General features: G+C 35.7%; 1 protein-coding gene across 6 annotated transcripts in view; it reads left to right on the top strand.

Annotated features, from left to right (window-relative positions):
* The window catches only part of PTPRK (protein tyrosine phosphatase receptor type K), a 616,741-nt gene that overhangs the window by 590,227 nt on the left and 4,079 nt on the right, over window positions 1-22,435 (top strand). For all 6 annotated transcript variants that reach the window (XM_061427930.1, XM_061427929.1, XM_061427931.1 and 3 more), the window contains 11 exons: window positions 1,439-1,475; window positions 3,477-3,574; window positions 4,008-4,124; window positions 10,939-11,093; window positions 13,166-13,301; window positions 13,517-13,666; window positions 14,547-14,720; window positions 17,921-18,052; window positions 18,194-18,319; window positions 21,052-21,215; window positions 21,736-21,871. In XM_061427930.1, coding sequence (XP_061283914.1) covers window positions 1,439-1,475; window positions 3,477-3,574; window positions 4,008-4,124; window positions 10,939-11,093; window positions 13,166-13,301; window positions 13,517-13,666; window positions 14,547-14,720; window positions 17,921-18,052; window positions 18,194-18,319; window positions 21,052-21,215; window positions 21,736-21,871 — 1,425 coding nt within the window. The remainder of the gene's footprint in view (window positions 1-1,438; window positions 1,476-3,476; window positions 3,575-4,007; window positions 4,125-10,938; window positions 11,094-13,165; window positions 13,302-13,516; window positions 13,667-14,546; window positions 14,721-17,920; window positions 18,053-18,193; window positions 18,320-21,051; window positions 21,216-21,735; window positions 21,872-22,435) is intronic.

Below are 22,435 nucleotides of genomic sequence, written 5' to 3'. Positions count from 1 at the left end.
CATTTATTAAGTTCATGTTTTATAGTTATTTTGTGACTTGTCATTATTTATATATTTGAATTAATGAATTTTATTAACTATAGTCTTTGAGTATATTGGTTAAATTTTTGATCATTATTTTACTCTCATTCAATATGGAAAACTAAACAGTCTACTCTCTAGAATAAAAATATCAACAGTTCTCTGACAAATTCATACTTGTTCTTACCTGTTTAGTTTAACCTTGGTTTTCTGCCAAGACCCTGGCAGGACATTTGGTCCTATCCAAAACATCCGTTAAAGACATTTGGTCCATACCAAAACATCCTTGATTTTTGCTCCTTTCCAAAATGTCCATGGAGACATTTGGTCTATGCCACAAGTCCTTGATATTTGGTGCCATCCAATACTATTTGGCATGGACCAAGTATGCTTATGGACATTTTGGATAGGAACAATTTTTAAGGACCTTTTGGCATGGACCAAATGTCTTATGGACATTTTGGGCACAACCGAGGGTCCTATAAATATCAACAATTTTTGGTATGCACCAAATGTCTTACAGATGTTTTGGATAGGACCAGATGGTCTGCTAACTCAGGCTTTTACTAAAGCCCTTTGCTGAAGACACAACAAAGACAAAGCTTAACCCTATTAACATTTTTGCTACTAATGATCTATTGAAATTTAAATCAATTGAAAGCAACTGACAACTTATCTTTTATTTGGAGTAATTTCTTTATGGAACAATATCAAGTGCTTAACTATATAAAACTCTTGGCACACTATAAAAAGAAAGAAAAAAGTACTAAACGTTTTGTTCAGGATAAGGTGCATTTTTTAAAAGATTTTTTTCCCTATATATGTGTGTACCTATAATTATGTGTGTGTAAATTAATATTATCAGCACATACAAAATAGTTTTGGCAGATTCCTGAACATATTATCAAATAGAAGTATTCTCTAAAAAAAATCTCAGCAGGACTTTGACTTGATGCACACATGCATTGTCCAGCTCTAACATTGGAATGTTCTGTTATTTTTTTATGGTTCTAATATGTCGTTGTCCATTTGTAATGCAGTGTGTTGTACTTTTGGATGATAAAATAAGAATTAATATTTTTGGACACAGTTTTGCCAGGAATGAAACTAAAGATTAACATGAAGGCATAAACATTGTAGTGAAACCAAACAAAATCTATAAAGTTATTTTCCAGCAAGCAAAACTCAATTGTGCAATATTTATTCTAATCAGACCCCTTAAAATATTTAATTTTTGTTTTATTTTTACCTTTCAGATAACCTAGGTTTGAGAAGTGAACTATGAGTTCACTACTCATTTCTGGACTTTTTACTATAACTTAATCTTAACAGGTGGTTGTCTTCATCTTTTTATGCCTTCATTCATTTATTTCTGACACTGATATAAAATGATGACCACTTTGTTCTCCTATTTTAGGGCTACCAGAGACCAAGCCACTACATTGCAACTCAAGGTAAAACTTTGCCTTTTTAAATAGAGTAGAATAACCAAATGGTAATAGAGTAGAATAACCAAATGATAACAGAGTAATCAAACTTGCTTAATTCATCTATATGATGTTTTCTTGAAATTTGATCTGAGTTAAAAAAAAAAAATCAGCTCTTCCAGTTAACACTGTTCTTTATTCATCTGTATAATACAGATTGTTTTATCTCTTTAACATGTATATAAATTAAACCTTGGTTTACTTTTTTAATTAAAAGTAAAATAGAACCTGCTGGTAGTCTTTGAGATTTGGTTCTTGGTATCTGGATGTCCCAGAGCACTAGTAAACAGTGCTGGGCAGAGAAATTACTTATTTTTGATGAAAGCAACTGAGATCTCATCTTATATAAGGTGCCTGTTTCCTTGCAACAGAGTTTGTTGGCCTGGCATGTAATAGTACCCAAGGCCAACATTGCTATAATGAGATGTTGGACTGTCTTGCAACAATTTTTTTATTTCAAGTCAAGACTAAGACATAGAAAAGGGCTGAAGGGAACTTATTTGAGTTCATTCTTCGTGGAAAAGTAGAAGAAAGTGAAGAAATCTTGTTAGAGTGGCACACTGGAGAATAAAAGTATCCTAACGACCATACCAAGACCACCTCTAGTTATCTCCCCAAACTGACCACTGACCATCAGATAAGAAAACTGCACATCTTCTTTTATAAAAAAGGAAAGTAAAACAAAAGTTAATTTGCTGTTTTTACAGAGGTTATTTTCTAAGTGTTTTTCACATATCTTTGGAGTTACTGAGTTTAATTAATTTTAAACTCTTTAAAGTTAGAAAGATCATCCATGGTGAATGATATTCTTGTTTCATGCTATAGGGTAAAGTTTAGCCCAGTAGATGCTTTTGCAGCTCAGAGATGATACCATAAATTAGAACATGTCCTTATGTATCTGATCAGAGAAGGTGATGGCACCCCACTCCAGTACTCTTACCTGGAAAATCCCATGGACGTAGGAGCCTGGTAGGCTGCAATCCATGGGATCACGAAGAGTCGGACATGACTGCGCGACTTCACTTTATATATCTGATAGTTCTTCATTAACCCCTAAACTTCACTGTTTATAAATGATGTGTGTATATTTAATTAGTAATGTGTGCTGTTTGGTTGATGGTGGCATAAGACTTCCTATTTTCCCATTTACATGAAGATGAATTAAAGTAACTTAGAGAGAGATATGGAGAAGGCAATGGCATCCCACTCCAGTACTTTTGCCTGGAAAATCCCATGGACAGAGGAGTCTGGTGGGCTGCAGTCCATGGGGTTGCTAGAGTTTGACACGACTGAGCGACTTCACTTTCACTTTTCACTTTCATGCATTGGAGAAGGAAATGGCAACCCACTCCAGTGTTCTTGCCTGGAGAATCCCAAGGACAGGGGAGCCTGGTGGGCTGCCATCTATGGGGTCGCACAGAGTTGGACACGACTGAAGCGACTTAGCAGCAGCAGCAGCAGAGACAGATATAGCCCCTGCTTCCCTGGTGGCTCAGTGAATAAAGAATCTGCCTGCTAATGCAAGAGACACAAGTTTGATCACTGGGTCAGGAAGATCCCCTGGAGAAGAAATGGCAACCCACTTCAGTATTCTTGCCTGGGAAATCCCATGATCAGAAGAGCCTAGTGGGCTATTGTCCATGGGGTTGCAAAGAGTTGGACATGACTGAGTGGCCTATACAACAACAACAGAGACAGATATAAGTACCCTAAAAATTAGTGGTGTCTTCTGAATTTGAAAACACAGAAGGCAAACTGAAGCAAACAAACTTGTATATATCTATTTTTTTGCCTTTAGTGTGAATTTAGATATGAATTGAATTGAAATACTTTTAATGACATTTTGTGCTAGGCCTTTATGTTTTCTACTTTGGTTCATTTAGTTTATATTGTCCTTTTTCTTATCTACACTTCTTTTTAACTACAAAATTTCTCTGATAACATACTATTCAAATTCATTTTTTATAGGCCCAGTTCATGAAACAGTGTATGACTTCTGGAGAATGATCTGGCAAGAACAGTCTGCATGCATTGTGATGGTCACAAATTTAGTTGAAGTTGGCCGGGTAAGAGGCAAAAAACACCCTGTGTATTATAAAATATGAGTATAAGTTGAACAGCAATCCATAACACACTTAGAATAGAATACCATTCAATTGTTTGAAAAACTTTCTTAGGCATAGCATTTCAACTGAGTGCTCCTAAGTGAGTCTTTGATTGCTAAGAAATTATTTGATTTCTCATTTATTAAAGTAAATAAACTTTGATTTTATGTTAGAATCTAGTTGCATTGTCAGGCTTGTATGTTTTTATGAGATTACACAAAATCTTTCTATCTGTTGTGTTACAGATTATCTTATTTATGTATTTTTTTTATTATTTATGGATTTTTAAACTGTCTTTTAACTATGACCTGAAGAGTTATCACTGAAATTAAATCATCTTGGTTAATGTGTATTATATATTCAGGTTGACCTATATATACTTTTTGTCATTTAGGTTAAATGCTATAAGTATTGGCCTGATGATACCGAAGTTTATGGTGACTTCAAAGTAACTTGTGTAGAAATGGAACCACTGGCTGAATATGTAGTTAGGACATTCACCCTGGAAAGGGTAAGTACCCTAACATTCTACAATATTAAGTATATTGAAATTGTTTCTTTTTTTTTCTTTTTTTAAAATATAAACTTATTTATTTTAATTGGAGGTTAATTACTTTACAATATTGTATTGGTTTTGCCATACATCCCTGTCAAGAGTTGTTTTAAGGATGCTATAAAATCCATCTATTTATTTATTCATTTCACAAGTATTTATTTGAGAGCATAACACGTACCAGGCATGTTTCTGAACCTTAAGACACATTAAACCCTTTCTTTTGTGGAGCTTATAATCTGTTGAGGGGAAAAAGGCAGTAAAAGTTAATAAATAAATACATCATATAGTTTGAAAAGTACCATGTATAAAAATAATGTTGGGAATGGAAACAGGGAACATTGCTGAGGTAGAGGAAGGAATAGTTTACAGTTTTAAAAGAATGATCGGGAAAGGAGTAGTTGAAAAAGTAACATGTGATAAAGGCTTGAAGGAAGTGAGGGAAAGAGTAATATATCCCATGGAAGGATTATATCCCAGGGTGAGTGTCCCTGGCAGAATATTCCTGATGGAGGGAACAGTGATTTCATAGACCTAGAGGCATGATATTCCTGTCGCAGTGAGAAATATACTGGAGTCTAGGGTATTGAGAGATAGGTAAATGAAAGGGAAAGAAATGTGATTTAAAGTCAGGGAAATTACAGAGCCAGATAAGTGAGGTCTTGTGAGCCACTATGATGATTTTAGTTTGTATGAAAGGTAAAAGTAGCCGGCCATTGGAGGGTTTGAGCCCAGGAGTAATATAATCTGACTTTTTTTTTTAAATAGGTTCAGAAAGACTAAAGCTAGTGGGCAGTGTGAGAGGACTAAAGTAAGACATAAAAGTAATAACATACATTGTTACAGAAAAGTTTAATAAATTTGACCACACAAAAGTATAAAATTATCTGTATCAAAATAATTAATTAAAAGATGCACACACAACAAAGAAATTGTGATTATTTACTATTCTTAACTCATAGCTTTAATATAAATATAAAGGAAATACTAGAATCTCTGCCCCACAAAAAAGCAACTGCTAACATGCCTATTGAAAATGTTTAACCTCATGTGCTGATATACCATTTTTTTCCTTTTTTTTTTAATAAAAATTTATTTATTTTAATTGGAGGTTAATTATTTTACAATATTGTATTGGTTTTGCCATACATCAACATGAATCCACCACAGGTATACACGTGTTCCCCATCCCGAACAGCAAGCACTTTTAGAAAAATAATAATAATTCGGATTGATTTTAAGAGTATGATGAGACATATTTTCATGTGTTGCTGATCATATTTAAATTGCCATAAACCCTGTGGCTTTCCAGGTGACACTAGTGGGAAAGAACATGCCTGCCAATACAGGAGACATAAGGGACATGGGTTCAATCCCTGGGTCGGGAAGATCCCCTAGAGAAGGGCATGGCAACCCACTCCAGTATTCCTTCCTGGAAAATCCCATGGACAGAGGAGCCTGGCAGGCTATAGTCCATAGGGTCGCACAGAGTTGGACACAACTGAAGCAACTTAGCACACATGCACACAAGCTCTCCGTAAATCAGTAAAGCAATTTATCTACAGAATTTTAAAATATTGATATCATTTGACCACTAATTTTACCTTCCATGCACCTATCCTAAGAAATTTATTTAAACTACAATTGACTTCATGGGCTTCCCTAATTGTTCGGTTGGTAAAGAACCCATCTGCAATGAGGGAGACCCGGGTTCCATTCCTGGGTTGGGAAGATCTCCTGGAGAAGGGAAAGGCTACCCACTCCAGTATTCTGGCCTGGAGAATTCCATGGACTGTATAGTCCACGGGGTCGCAAAAGTCAGACACGGATGAGCGACTTTGACTTTCAGTTCACAATGACTTCATATATAGTCGTAGATATTTTACATAGCCGTAAATGTCCACAATAAAGTTATACATCCATGATCTAGAAATACCACTCTTTATAAATGATATTTAAAAGTAATTTTACAAACATAAAAAATAATTAGGGGAAATATTAAGTGGAAAATTACCAGTATACAGAGCAATATAATTATGATTATCACGTTTATAAAGTATGTATGAGAATTTCTTAGACAAATCAAGCAAAATAAGCAAAGATGTAGGAGATTTCAAGAAAAGAACCATCAAACATGATTTAATGAATAGCTAGATTCCATTACCATCAAAAGAATTTGGAATATATATTCTTCTTATAACTTCATTTAAGCTTATGAAAAGTCAATCATGCCTTTGCTGTCCACCTGGAACTATCATAACACAATTCATCGGCTCTGCGTGCATGCTAAGTCACATCAGTGGTGTCCGAGTCTCTGTGGCCATATGGGCTGTAGCCTGCCAGTCTCTTCTGTTCATGGGATTCTGCAGGCAACAAAATGAAGTGGGTTGCCATGCCCTCCTCCAGGAGGTCCTCCCCACCCAGGGATTGATCCCACCTCTCTTATGTCTCCTGCATTGGCAGACAGGTTCTTTACCACTAGCGCTACCTGGGAAGCCCCTCATTGGCTATACTCCAATATAAAATAAAGAGTTAAAAAGAAATCAATCACAAACTTAGTTATAAAGGAAACTTAAATACATAATAAAAATTCAAAATGTTTCCAAAATCCAGTGGAAAATAACAACAAATCACTGACCAGCAGCTCCCTAAATTAGACTCAGAAATCATCAAAGTCCTCTTGTGAATAATCTTTGAATGAACTATTGCCTTCTGATGCAAAGAGCCGACTCATTAGAAAAGACCCTGATGCTGGGAAAGATTGAAGGCAGGAGGAGAAGGTGATGACAGAGGATGAGATGGTTGGATAGCATCACTGACTCAATGGACATGAGTTTGAGCAGGCTCCGGGAGATGGTAAAGGACAGGGAAGCCTGGCATGCTTCAGTCCATGGGGTCGCAAAGAGTCAGACACGACTGAGTGACTGAACAACAATTGCCTCAGAACTAAAATTATATTATGAAGATAAATAATTTTATATCAAAATATTCTACAAGTTAGGAGAAAAATATATAATCAAAAGTGATTTCTATTTTGAAAGATAGTCTAAAATCTTTAAAAAAAAAACAGTTAAACTAGAATATCAGGAAAAAAGTCAATAAAACAAAGGGAAAAATAAATATAAAAATGCTGCTGCTGCTGCTAAGTCGCTTCAGTCATGTCCGACTCTGTGCGACCCCAGAGACAGCAGCCCACCAGGCTCCCCCGTCCCTGGGATTCTCCAGGCAAGAACACTGGAGTGGGTTGCCATTTCCTTCTCCAATGCATGAAAGTGAAAAGTGAAAGTGAAGTCTCTCAGTTGTGTCCCACTCTTAGTGACCCCACAGACTGCAGCCTACCAGGTTCCTCCATCCATGGGATTTTCCAGGCAAGAGTACTGGAGTGGGGTGCCATTGCCTTCTCCGATATAAAAATGAGACACTGACAAAAAAGAATAAATTTAATAAAAAATCTATTTCCTTGAAAAGATCGATAAAGTAACTAAACTACTTGTCAATTCCAAATGAAGAGCAATCAAAACAAAATATGTGACAAAAGGGACAGAGCTCTAGCTATACCTGCTATTAAGAAAGTTATATTATGTGTGAACTTAGAGACAGATCTTAGTCTAGATACAATGAAATCCTAGGAAATAATAATTTCCATTATTTAACCCAAGGAGAGATCGGTATCTGAACAGCTGGTAAAAGAAAATAAGAGTGTTGAAATTTGCCATTAAAATTGCATTATGGGTTCATAATTGAGGTGTCTTTAATCTCTAAAGAATAACTAAGGAATAGCTAATGCCTAAGTTAATCAAACTATTTAGGCCGTAGAAAAACCATTAAAACCAACTAAATATATTTTAAAAGCAAGCAGAACTGTGATGACAGAACCACATAAAGATAGGACTCTCTCAAGCTCTTCTCTGTCTCTCTTTTTAGATCTCTGCCTGTTTCTCCTTCTCAAGTATGCACACATACATACATTGCAGACCAGTTTAATTCAGGATATACTGAAAATGTGAATCCAGGACTGAATTAAGATCACTACATGATTTATCATGATTATTTTTTTAAGAATTCAAGGATTTTACAACTGTGGTAGGAAATCTAGAAGAATATTTCATTATCTCAGTGCATTAAAGGAACAAAATCCTGTGATTTCATTAATAAATATTGTAATGCACTTAGTTTTATTTAAAAGACATTTATAGTAATACTCTAATTATATTAGAAAGAATAAGGAGACTCCCTAAACATGATAAAGCTGTTTCAACAATAACCAGTAGCACACATTTAAGGAGTGAAAAACTAGAGGCATTGAAGGTATTAATATAATCAGAGATGTAATGTGGATAATCATGCTCACTAGTGTCCAATATTTTTGGAAGCTCTAGGAAATTAAATAAGACAACAAAAGGAATAAATGACAAAACTATTAAAAAGGGTGAAATTATTTTAAGGTGTAATGATTTTATACCAAAAAAAGCTAGTTAGAAAATTTTAAAAAAGAAAATCAAAATTAGTTAAGTGACTAATTCAAGATATATTTCATTATATTATTAATAAAGATATAGATTTTTAAAAATCTCTTTCATAATAACAAAAATTCTTAAGTATCTGTTATTGTTGTTGTCCAATTCTTTGTGACCTCATAGATTGTAGCCCACCAGGCTCCTCTGTCCATGGAATTCTCGAGGCAAGAATACTAGAGTGGGTTGCCATTTCCTTCTACAGGGGAGCATTGCAACACAGGGATTGAACCTACATCTCCTGTATTGCAGGCAGATTCTTCACCACTGAGAAACCTGGGAAGCCCTCTGAAGGATCTAGAAATATATTTAGCAAGAAAAAAAAACAGGTCCTAAGTGAATAAAACCATTACAAATGTGTTGAAGGACACAAAGATATGAATAAATGGAGACATGCCCCATGTCCCAGAATGGGAATACTTGGCATTAATACCTCCTTATGGAGTTGATACAATACTAATTATAACATTCAGTTCAGTTCAGTCGCTCAGTCATGTCCGACTCTTTGCGACCCCATGAATCGCAGCACGCCACGCCTCCCTGTCCATCACCAACTCCTGGAGTTCACTCAGACTCACGTCCATCGAGTCAGTGATGCCATCCAACCATCTCATCCTCTGTCGTCCCCTTCTCCTCCTGCCCCCAATCCCTCCCAGCATCAGAGTCTTTTCCAATGAGTCAACTCTTCACATGAGGTGGCCAAAGTACTGGAGTTTCAGCTTTAGCATCATTCCTTCCAAAGAAATCCCAGGGCTGATCTCCTTCAGAATGGACTGGTTGGATCTCCTTGCAGTCCAAGGGACTCTCAAGAGTCTTCTCCAACACCACAGTTCAAAAGCATCAATTCTTCGGCGCTCAGCCTTCTTCACAGTGCAACTCTCACATCCATACATGACCACAGGAAAAACCGTAGCCTCATTACTAGGGTTTATTTTTAATTTATTTTCCTCATATAAAAAACACTGGAAAAGAGTAATTTTTTAAAAAACCATATATTTGAAAATTACTCAGGAAAGTTTAAGTAAAATGAACAATAAGAAAACATGTACTGCCAGATATTAAAATTTTCTAAAAAGAGCAATACCCTTACAGCAACTCCAGCAAAAGAATCAATGCTGAGGAGATGATCTTTGAACAATGTATGGCCTTCCTCAGTAAAGTTGACTTCAAAAGTACTTAAGAAAGTGATTTTATTTGTATGATTCCATAGTGATGTTTATCATTGTTACTGTTATACTTATTTGTTGAGCTCTGCTTTGTGTGGGGTTTTGTACTTGGCACAGAAAAGAAAAAGAATTATAAGATGTGATCTCTGGCTTCCAAGGCTTTGGTGATATTTAGGATAGAATCTAAAGATAAAATTTCTCATTTAGTTCATTTATTTCATGCAATTTTTTCTACCTTTTCTGAGGAACAAGTGAGATTGAGATTTCACAGAGTTCATAGTAGAGTTGTAAATATATAGACTATAGTGGTGCTTGGGGGGCCACAAATGTGGATTCTTAAAAATAAACTCTGCAGCATCTCATCTGAATTTTCCAAGTGCTGTTCATACAATCTATGGGCTTCTTTTAACAAAAAGGAAGGGAAAAGTTTGAAATGTGCATTTAAATGTCTCTCTAAAAATTAACCCAATAGGAGAAAGGCACAGCGATGGATGTTTGCTTCTTTCAGTTTGTGTTTTTGTTGCTATAAATAATCCTTTGTGTGCTGATTTATTTCACAGAGTTAAGAAAATAGGCTGGCCAAAGAACAGTTTAGCTGTCTGTATATTTTTACAAACCCATCTAGAGTAGCACTGTTCTGGAAAATCCCTACATGCCATGCTTCAAAACCATTTTCAACACGGATAAGCAAAGCATTAAAATCTCTTTGTGAGGTGAGAAGCAGAAAGTTGCTTTTATACACCACTTGAGAACTCAGTGCGTTGGGTCAACAGGGCAGCATTTTAACTTCCCGTTTCTTCCTTTTCCCCTAATCATTTTATGTGTTGTCATTCCAAATAAGGAACAGACTGTCAGGGTAAATAAAATTTACCCAGACTTACAGAACTGAGCAAGACTTCTTATTTTCTTTCTTTGCCAGTTGTCTGAAAATAAAGGTAAGCTCCTAGGCCATGTCAGCATCCTTTTTCAGCAAAAGCAGTATTTTTGATAAATTTCTTATGTTTTTTCATTGTCAGTCAGGTCTAGTACCCATGGTTGTCTTTAATGGCTCTATTTTGGTCCTTGAAAACACTTCTTTATGTCTTTGCACAGAGGGGATACAATGAGATCCGTGAAGTTAAACAGTTCCATTTCACTGGCTGGCCTGACCATGGCGTGCCCTACCACGCTACTGGCCTCCTGTCCTTCATCCGGCGGGTCAAATTCTCCAACCCTCCCAGCGCTGGTCCCATCGTTGTGCATTGCAGGTGAGTGGTGGTCCAATCGACATTGACTTTGTGCAGCCAGCTTTTTTAAAGTATCCAAACAAGGCTTGTAAACACAAAAACTAATGCATGCTTACAAGGTTCCAGTTTGCAAGTATAACAGATAAGGTAAAACAGCAATAAAATAAAAGTTAGCTTCTAAGGAGGATATAAAAGAAACTTCAGAAATAAATGCATTCATCTTAATGTGTGTAGTATTGTCCATAATTGCGAATGTAGAAACTCTGCCTTTTAGTGGCAACATCTGCATATGTGTTGTGGTTTTTTTTAATCACTTTTGCAAAGCCTATATAGTATGGAATAGTAGGTAAAGCCAGAGAGTTCTTGCCAATGTAGTAAATTCCTAATAGAATCCCAGCTTTTAGAACTATATTTGAGGCATACAAAGTTATTAAATGGCCTAAATTACAAGAATTTGTGCTGTAAAACATCTACTTCAAGAATTTTTTTAAAAGCCATCCCTCAGAGGACCTTGAAAACTACATTAGTAAAATCCAGCATATATATGCCAGAAAAATGTGAATATTATCCAGACTTTCTTTTGATTAGAAACTTCTCTTAAAACAAGTACCCAGAGACACTAAAAACAAATTACATGGCCTCATTTTAAGATATGAATAGAAAAATATATACTGAATCTGAAAAGCTTTTCCTAAATGCTGCACACCATTCTCAAATACTATCCTTTCCAAGGTACGTAATAGGTTGTGCTTAAGCATTTTTCTTTCCCTGAAAGTCCAGCCTATTCAGTATTTAAATGACCACATATGAAAGGGGAAAAATAAAACAACAGAGAATGAAATAAAAGTAAGGCGTCTCATTAGGATCAGATACTGTGTACCTTGAAAAAAAAAAATCTACAATTCAATCCTCCTCAACAAATCTGATGTACTCTTCAATTACTTTCCTGTCTCAAACCCTGGGAACAGTGACTGAGAAGATGGTAGGCAAGAAAAAGAAACAGAGATAGCCACAATACCTTTGACTTAAATTTCTTAAAGAACAGTTAAGTTTAAGAGAAATGACCAAATCCAGACTTCAAAGAAATAATGTTAATAGTCTATCTATGCATTTAGAAAATGAGATAAATGGGTTTTCAATTATGTAGTGTCTTGACTTATCATAGAGTTTCCCTTTCCTGTGAATTGCCTGCTTCAGTAGTGCTCCAACAGTCTCAGATATGCTCTCGAAACACAAGTGTCATTTTCTACTTCCACTTGGGCATCTGAACTTACGGAAGAGAGGGAGCTGACTACAAAGTGATTTTTCCATAAAAATCCAAACTATACCTTTTTGCTCCATTGACTTATATGTATAAAACTGGAGAAATCTTCCCAATGGGTAAAATAATCAACAGTATATTATGATTCGACTACTGAATTAAATACAGGAAGATAGTATTATCTTTGTGACCTGTTAAGAATTATATTTCATACTTAACAATTTATTTTAATTTTTTCTTTGGATCACCATGTAAATATTCTTTCTACTGTTGGTCTCCTCCCCAGTAATAACGAACATTTTCATCCCTACCCTCACTATTAACACTTCCCCTGAAATGTGACTCCTCAGATTTTCCATTTAAAGGTTTTAGATTAATGTTCTTTTGCCTTGACCAGAAACTGTCTTCCTAAGACAGCACCGCTGCATTTTGCTAGAGCGCCCACAATGACATCAGTATGAGTCTTTCTATCTCAGATGAAATTTTAAAGCATAAATCCATTCCTTGATCAATTCTATGAGCTTGAAATTTTTGTAAAATGAAGACTGTGTATAAGAGCTATGAAACTTCAGTGCCATATATACATGATTTTCAAAACACAATTTGATTTACAAAGTTTATATTTTTTAATTTGTTCCAGTCCTCAGTTTACACCAAAGTAGGTTCTCTACATTGAAGCTATTTGTTCATTAACAAGCATTTACACAGTACATACAAATTATGTCTTGTACTTTGTTGAATCAATTTGATTCCACTTATTTGAAAATCCGATGGGTCTTTCAATTTGTATAGACATGCTTCCTGCAATTCTTTAGATCTGCTTATTTTTCAGTGCTGGTGCTGGACGAACTGGTTGTTACATTGTGATTGACATCATGCTGGACATGGCTGAAAGAGAGGGTGTTGTTGACATCTACAACTGTGTCAAAGCCTTAAGATCTCGTCGTATCAATATGGTCCAGACAGAGGTGTGTTGATTGTTGATTAACCTCAGGTGGTCTTTCTTGGTTTGCTTTCCAACATTTATCAAACTAAATAGTAGGTATTTGTCCCATAGCATCAATAGTAACTCATCAAGTCATAGAAAAAATACTGGTATTTTTATTAATATTTTTATATAGAGAAAATTCTTTGATGATGGGAAACTTGTATTAAAATATGAAAATTTTCTTTCTTTTGATAGGAACAGTACATTTTTATTCATGATGCCATTTTAGAGGCCTGCTTATGTGGAGAAACTGCCATACCTGTCTGTGAATTTAAAGCTGCATATTTTGATATGATTAGAATAGACTCCCAGACAAACTCTTCACATCTCAAAGATGAATTCCAGGTATTTATTATTTCTAGAGACTTTTTATGAGTAACTTATTACAATTTGTCCTTTACATTCCTAATTCTTCCAAGGAATGTCTTTCAAGTCAAATTTATAACCTTTGACCCTATTTTAAGTATAATATAATACATGTCTCTTTCATTATACAGTTATATAAAGTTATAGAGTCAACTTTTGTATTAATGAGCTCATATCATATCTGCTGTATTTTGAAGGACGAATGAATTCAGACTCAGGGAAAAGTATGGGGAAAAGGTACCATAAAAGTCAAATTTAGTGATAATTTGTGTGTATTTACAATCTTTTTTAAAATGCAGTCTTATGGATTTTAACCTTCTGTGTCACTCAAGCACGTTAATAATAATAGCTGGAGTTTGTGCAAAACATCATCTCTAAATAATCCCAAATGTTTTCACTGCCCTTAAAACATCCCCAAAACTGTTGACTATGAAATCAAGAATAACTCTAAAAACCTAATACTTTGATTCTTTGCCCAGTGCTCTTGGCCATAGCGTGTCCTCAAATCTGGAACATTAAAATGTTATTACAAATTATAAATTTGATGATGGGCATCATCTTGGGCTGCTCTGACTGCATTTTCTTTGGTTAGACAATACCTTTCGCAGGTTGCTGTGTTGTTTAGCATCCCTTTCCCTTTCAAGGAGAGGTACATTGAACAATGTGTATATTGTATCTTTGTCACTTCTCAGGCTTTAGGAGCTTTAACTATGAAGTCTGTCAGCCTGTCATCATGGCAAATGTCATTGACTTGCACAAATCCTTTTCTTTCTACTTGGCCTCCTAAATGCCTGATAGATCTGTGTTATGCTATGAAATGGGTCACTGTCTTTTAACCTGGGTTCCCTTTTCTTTCCAGACCTTGAATTCAGTCACCCCTCGACTACAAGCTGAGGACTGCAGTATAGCATGCCTGCCAAGGAACCATGACAAGAACCGTTTTATGGACATGCTGCCACCTGACAGATGTCTGCCTTTTTTAATTACAATTGATGGGGAGAGTAGTAACTACATCAATGCTGCTCTTATGGATGTAAGAGACTGCTCTCTTTGTTAGTGTAAAATGTAATGAAAAGCTGCAAAATTGATGAACACTGGCTAGGTTCACTTTTCAAGAAAATTTAAATGGCCTAAAAAGGAAAAGTAGAAACATTCATTGTAATACAAAATTTTTTGGACAATGATTTTGAATTTCCCTTACAATGATTCTTAGGCACTATAAATTTTAGGCTTGACTATAAGTTTGACAGTTGATTTTCAATTGTTATAAAATTTTTGTACAAGAAATATCTGCAGGTGATAGTTTTCATCCTGGTTATTTTCAGGAAAGAGAGTCATGCTTATCTAGTTTGAATATAGTTGGGAATGAATTTTTTAAATCACAGAGTGTCATATTCTACTGAAATTGTGTTAATTTGGAAACTTTCATCTCTGACACTAATAATTTATAGCTAACTAATAATTATTCCAATAATTTATAGCCAACTTGTTTCATTTATTATTAATTAATAAGATATAAGCGAAGGCATGGAAGATACCATGTTAACACATCAATCATCATGAAAAGAACTCTCTTGCCCTACTCCAGTCTTTGTATTGTAGATGGTACAGCATGTACTCACATGTCAGCATCCCAAAGACACACCAATATGGAAATGGAATTTTAAAGTAGTCTTTTTCCATCTTGTTTTGCTTACCTTGGGAAGAAGCAAGAAGGGTTTTAAGTTCAGCATCCTTTTGGTTTATCACCTTCCTTCATAGGCATCTCTAGTTTTTGCCCTTTAGACTATGGAGCCTTAATAAGGAGAAACCAGAGTCAGGGTTCATTCTTGGGTGATGAATAATGAAGCTTTCTAAGTTATTGCTCCTACTGAGTTCTGCAAAATTAGTTTCTGATAGTAGAGGCTTGTCAAAGCCTATGTGCCACTTCTAATTTTCACCCAGTTACTTTGCTCTTCTTTATTCTACAGAGCAGAATAGTTTAAAGGTAAGCTCAAGTGGAAAGCTACTACTCTTGCTGTGACCAGAGTCTTGCCTAGTTATTACTCTTGTCCCCTGAAGTCACACTAGATCCTCATTATACTTTTTCTTGCCTTTTAATCATCTGCAAAGTCAAACATACTAAATATAGAGAAAACACACAGACCTTTTTTTTTTTTTTTCTGAGTCAGTCTATGTTTAGAATGAAAAAGGGTGAGAAAAAGAAAATAACATTGGGAAAGATATTTAGGCATTTTTTGTCTTTGACATCTCTTTTAAATTTTTTAATTTCCAGGTGGTTTTCTGGTCAGTATGAAGACAGAACCTTGTATTCTATGTGTTCCTATCTTCTGTTTAACTCACTGTGATTCAACACATATATTTTATAGTTGAAACTGCCCTGTGGATTTGGTAGTGTGGTTGGGACTACAGAAAAGTTAGGTTTGGTTTGGCTTATAAGAACGGGGCTCATTGTTCAACACTCTCACCTTCCCTTCCTCTCTACCCCATTGTAAGTGTCGTACACCCTTTCTCATGCCTGTGAAGATTATGAGGTGTGGCCAAGAATCATGTGATATCAAACCCTTAGATGTACTCTTGCACTTAGAGAGGAAAGAAATAGGAAATCTTCAGTCTTCTCTCATATCGTCTTCTCTTCTTCTGTCTCCCCACCCCTATGACTCAAAAAAGGAATAAAAGGCTTTTCATGTCCCTTGACTTACTTTCCTATGGAGCAGACATTTAATTGGAAGGAAAGTTTATTTCTTTCTTCTGATCCTTTCTCATAAGCCTTCATATCTTCCTTAGGAGGGCACTCACCCCAGCTACAGGTGTGACTTTTTGAAGTCTTAAGGTCAAGTAGAAGCTGTTGGTGAATTACTGTCTCCCCAGATTTATCCTGCAGTCATCCATGGAGTGAAATGCTATGGTTAGCAGCATTTCCCAAATGGTGATAGGATCTATGAAGCTCAAAGGTCAGTTTCTACACTAGTGTTGAGACACCTGAAGGAATTAAAGAGTAATATGATAAAACTGAGTTAGCAGATCACTGACAATTTTTATCAGCATTAAAGAAATCTATCTCAGGCAGCTGTCTAGTTATATTTTTACAAATACTTAGTTTATTACATAGAAATATATATTTCTGTTTCAGTGTAGATCATTAGTCTGTAGAATGACAGATTATCTGGCCAGATCAATCTATCCTCTTTCTGGGAAGAGAGAATGCATTGTGTCCCAATCAGGGGGCCTTGGGTCAATAAGGAGTCATTCCCTCTTACCTGGGGCCAGGGAATGCATTAGTTTTACTCTGTGGCACTTGAAAAATCTTTTTTTTAATTTATTTATTTATTTTAATTGGAGACTAATTACTTTACAATATTGTAGTGGTTTTGCCATACATTGACAAAAATCAACCATAGGTGTACATGTGTTCCCCATCCTCAACCCCCCTCCCACCTCCCTCCCCATCCCATCCTTTAGGGTCATCCCAGTGCACCAGCTCTGAGCACCCTGTCTCATGCATTGAACCTGGACTGGTGATCTGTTTCACATATGATGATATACATGTTTCAATGCTATTCTCTCAAATCATCCCACCCTCACTTAAATGATTGAAGCTATCATTCTGATCATTGATATATATTAGAAATTCCCAGAAAACTATGGGATGTGAATTGCCTACAAGATGTGTTGATAATGTCAATATAATATAAAAGCACATGAGTTTGAGGCACATGTGGTTTTTCTTATTTGGAGTGGAGAAGAGCCAGCCAGACAGTTCTATAACAGTTGATAGCTGATAGACATATATTCATAGACAGACACACACAGAAATTTTATGTCTTTGGAAGACTAAGAGCCTTCTAAACTTAGTCTTCTAGACTAAGACTAAAACAGCCCAACAGGTACCTCACAAAGGATCTTAGCCTCAAGAAGTTTTTGGTTGTTGTTTTTTGGTTTTTTTTTTTTTGGTATTTGTCGTATATTTACTTTTATCAACAAAATTAATTCTTGGCTTGAATTGCTGCTGAGGCATCAAATGCATACTATCAGACTGACTACTTACTAGTTGCAGTATGTTTCAGTGGTCCAAATCTATTATTCCACGGCTGGAGCAGCAGGCTGACTTCATCTCCATATGAAGATGTTGAGTCTCCCCAGTCCTACCTTGAAGTGTATTGAATCTGCTTGTACAACTGATTATTCATTCTAAGTTATTATTTTTCCTTGTCTACCTTGTTTTTTTCACAGAGCTACAGGCAACCAGCTGCTTTCATTGTCACACAATACCCTCTGCCAAACACTGTGAAAGATTTCTGGAGATTAGTGTATGATTATGGCTGTACCTCCATTGTGATGTTAAATGAAGTCGACTTGTCCCAGGTTAATGATTATGGGTTTCTTTTGTATACTTACACATGACTTAATAAAGTAGTAATAAAATGCTAACATCTGCTTTATGCTATCCTAATTAGAAAAAAAATAAGCTCATTTTATTTTTCTTTCAAAAATATTCACATCTAGGGCTGCCCTCAGTACTGGCCAGAAGAAGGGACGCTACGATATGGTCCTATCCAAGTGGAATGTATGTCTTGTTCAATGGATTGTGATGTAATAAACCGGATTTTTAGGATATGCAATCTAACAAGAGTAAGTCATTAATGCTTTTAACTGAATTGATCGAGAACAGGTGATTACAAACATAGTGTGGTACATTTCCTTTCAGACAAAAGAGAGAGTAAAATTAATAGAAATTATATAATCAATCCCAAAGCTACTAATCATCTTATGATTTAGAACGGCAATAAAAATGCATTCTAAAGACAGGAAATCAGAAATGCTGGAAGCTAGGTTTCTGGGTCAGTTACTAGCCTATTGTATTCTATGTGGAAATCAAAATGCAGATTCCCTGGTTCAGTTGAGTTTGATTGTCTGGGCCTGGCCTCTGAGTATATGTAGATTTATCTCAACGTTAACGTCAAGTCTTATTAGCATTAATATCCAGCCCAGAAGAGGTATGCAATTGAAAAACACGAATATAATATTGATGACAGGAGAAAGTGACGTGTTGGATCAGCCATTACAGAAGGGATCTGTGTCGCTATTCCAGTTCTGCTTAAATCACATATGTCCCTGACTCTCCTCCTACAACTCATCTACAATTTCATCGCTCTGAATGGCTCAGCCTCTGGCTCTGCCCAGATATGTAGCTCAATGCAGTGCTGCTAGCCCTTGCCTTTTCCCAGCAGCAAAGTAGCAACTGTCCTTCGGGAACCTTTCTTTCCTTGACATTTCCCATGTTTTGCCATCGGTGACAAACTGCCTGGGGTCTCTCCTTCAAAAAACCAAAAAGTACTAATAAAATCTGTCTAGATTATGTAACCACATAGCAAGGAGAATTTGAAAAGAAATCAGTAGTACCTCCCATGGAATTATGGAATTATCTCTCTTTTTAAAGACAAAGATTACTCTTTTCTAGATCAGCAGTTCTATGTACGTGTATTATTTTCAGTGTGTAATTAAAATTGTCATGTTACAGTGTTCCTCACATCAAAATGACTATATGTGCTTCTGATTAATGTCTATATGTGTATAAGTAGAGAATAAAATCATATCCAGTTTTATTGTTCATTTCAGTGGGGGAAGAAAAGGATAACTTCAATCATGTCATAATACTCATGCATATCTTAGATGTTAATTTAAAGAATCTCATTATGTCTGCACATCTGTTACATTATGGTTCTACTAATATTTTAGCTGAGAAACTATAGCTACTAAACTAAGAAAGTAGAACCTACCTGTTAATCGAACTGTTTATATGAAAAATACTCTAGGAACAGGAACTGAAATTTGTTTTACTTTTTTTGGGGGGGTCAGCATATTTATTTTCATCTATATTTGGTACTCAAGCACTTATTAGTGTGTGATTTTTCTTTCTTTTCCTATTACCATTATTTAATATCTTTCACCTCACCATATATTTAGTATACGCCAACTAGAGGTTGGGTGCTAAACTCGGTAGTTCCTTGTCCCACCAAAGGATGTATGAACCTTGCATGTGGAGCTTCAGGTCTGATGCCTTATGATATGGCTCACTTGTACATACAAATTCTTCCTTGTATTTTCACTTGAGGGTTTAATGTCTTGATTCATTTATTCAACAATACTATTACTTGGAAAGTAGTTTTGCTAGGTTCTAGTGATAAGAGATTTTAAGGGAAAAAGAGGTTTTCTTGTCCTTAAAGAATTTATATTTTATCAGGGAAGATAAACATTAAACAACTTGTACAATCATTTATCTACAAATAAATGAAATTTTTGTAGGGAAAAAGTACAAAATACAGAGGCTTTGGGTGATCTAACAAAGCTGGATGATCAGAGAAGACTTCTTTGAAGCCATGATATTTAAGACAAAATTTGAAAAATTAGTAGGAGCTATTTGGGCATGGGATAGCCAGCTACCTTGGTTTACACAGGACAGAAAGTTTTCCTAGAATACATGAATTTAGGCACAAAGACCAGAAAAGTCCAAGGCAAACCTAAAGCAAGTTGATCACTCTGTTTGGGACTGAGAAAGGCAAAGGGTTCTGTATATGCAAAGTTCCCAAGATAAGAAATGACTTGGTAAATAGATTAAGAGAAGGCAAATGTGTCTAGACCTTGACTAGCTTATTAGAATAAAGGGAAATTGAAGGAAGAAGTGGAGCCTTATCTTACAGGTATTTTTAAATGATGGCAGCAGTTTAGGTTTTATGCTAAGATCATTTGGAAGATATTAAATCAAGAAGTGACATGATCATATTTGCATTTAAATCATGATGTCTACAATAAGAATGGTTTGAAAGGATATCAAAGTTTGTTCAAGGAGATCAACTAGGAAGTAATTATTATGATTTGTGATTTGAGAATACAATGATATCAGTGGCAATAAAGAAAAGATGAATTTGAAAGTTATTTAAGTATAATCATAGTAATTGATTATTGAATATGGAGTATCAGGGAGAATCTTATATGAAGATAATTCTCATGTAATTTAGAATCTTCCTGCCCTGGCATGTACATATTTTGGACTTTCATTAGCTAGATTCAGTCTAATGTGTCATTTATGTCATAGTGTAAATTGGTATGAAACTTGTTTGCACTCTCAGTCTCTAAGTTGTGTCTGACTCTGTGTGACCTCATAGACTATAGTCTGCCAGACTGGAGTGAATTGCCATTTCCTCCTCCAGGGATCTTCCTGACCCAGGGATCAAACCAGCATCTTCTGCATTAGAAGGTGGATTCTTTATGACTGACCCACCTGGGAAGCCATGAACCTTTTACTTTCTAGTAAAAATTCTAGCCCTAACTTATTTACATAGAAATATTTTTTCCCTCAACAGCCACAAGAAGGTTATCTGATGGTGCAGCAGTTTCAATATCTAGGCTGGGCTTCTCATCGAGAAGTGCCTGGCTCCAAACGGTCATTTTTGAAGCTGATCCTGCAGGTGGAAAAATGGCAGGAGGAATGTGAGGAAGGGGAGGGCCGGACGATCATCCACTGCCTGTGAGTATGGCGTCTTGGCTGGGCCATTCAGGGGGCCATGGTGCTCGTTCCATCATTAGCCTTCTTTTTTTCCTCTGCTAAAGAGTAACTCCCATCTTACAGACCTCAACTAGATATTCTTCTAAAACAATCTTCCTGTTTCACAATTCTATAATTCACTACTACAACTTTTGTATTTTTCAAACTGATTTTATATAGTTATCATATAAACTCTTGAACACTACTCTAAGTAACTTTTCTGATTTACACTATGCACAAATCTATAAAAATCTCAAAGTATCTAGCTTGCAGCAATCTATGCCTATAGCGTGTCCCGGCCCTAAGCATAAGCTGTTAATACCATCCTCAAGTATCTTCCTCTCTGCCCTCCACACAAACATGTACACATGTGAAGCAAAATTAAAACACAAGGGGGAAATTAAAAACATAATATTTTCTTTTCCAAAACATATATGATTGTGTGACCTATGGTCACCAAAAATGTCCATCTAGAAAACACCTTTGTTTTCTTTGCTTTCAGAAATGGTGGCGGGCGAAGTGGCATGTTCTGTGCTATAGGCATTGTTGTTGAAATGGTGAAACGCCAAAATGTTGTTGACGTGTTCCATGCAGTCAAGACACTAAGGAACAGCAAGCCAAACATGGTGGAAGCCCCGGTGAGTCACGGTCTTGGATGCTGAAGTGGGGGGTAGAGGTTAATCAGTCATATACCTACTTGTTGATCTGACTTCATTCCCAGGGAATGAAATATGTAAATGAGTCTTTGTGGGGACCTTCCTGCTCTAACTGATGAATTGCCAAGTAACTCCTTCTACACCCATAAGCTTAGTCACATATTGTATAAACTGCTAATGATGAAAACTAATTTCATTTAACTTGGAAAATGTATAGGATTTTTTTTTATTTTGAGCAATAAATATTTGTTACAGTAAACTTCGATAAATGGTTCTGTAATAAGAAAAATCCTGTCATCTCGGTTTTATTCTTGGTATTTCTTAAAGCATATTGAGTTAACTGGTAAAACATTTTGAGGGATATACTTCTAGATTGTATCTAGCGCTTTAGACACCCAGTGTTTTTAAAGGGCAAATGCAATTTATTTTAGTCATTATCTATAATTCCTCCTTTCTGGTCAAATTATAATTTTTTAAACTATTGCCATTGATAGTTTTCACCTTTTACCAATTTTAGATTGTAGTCATGTGATTTTACTTGAATTA

This window comes from Bos javanicus, chromosome 9, assembly GCF_032452875.1.
Source record: "Bos javanicus breed banteng chromosome 9, ARS-OSU_banteng_1.0, whole genome shotgun sequence".
Lineage (NCBI taxonomy): Eukaryota > Metazoa > Chordata > Mammalia > Artiodactyla > Bovidae > Bos > Bos javanicus.
The sequence above is the reverse complement of the archived record's forward strand: the minus strand, read 5'-3'. Positions and strand labels throughout refer to the sequence as shown.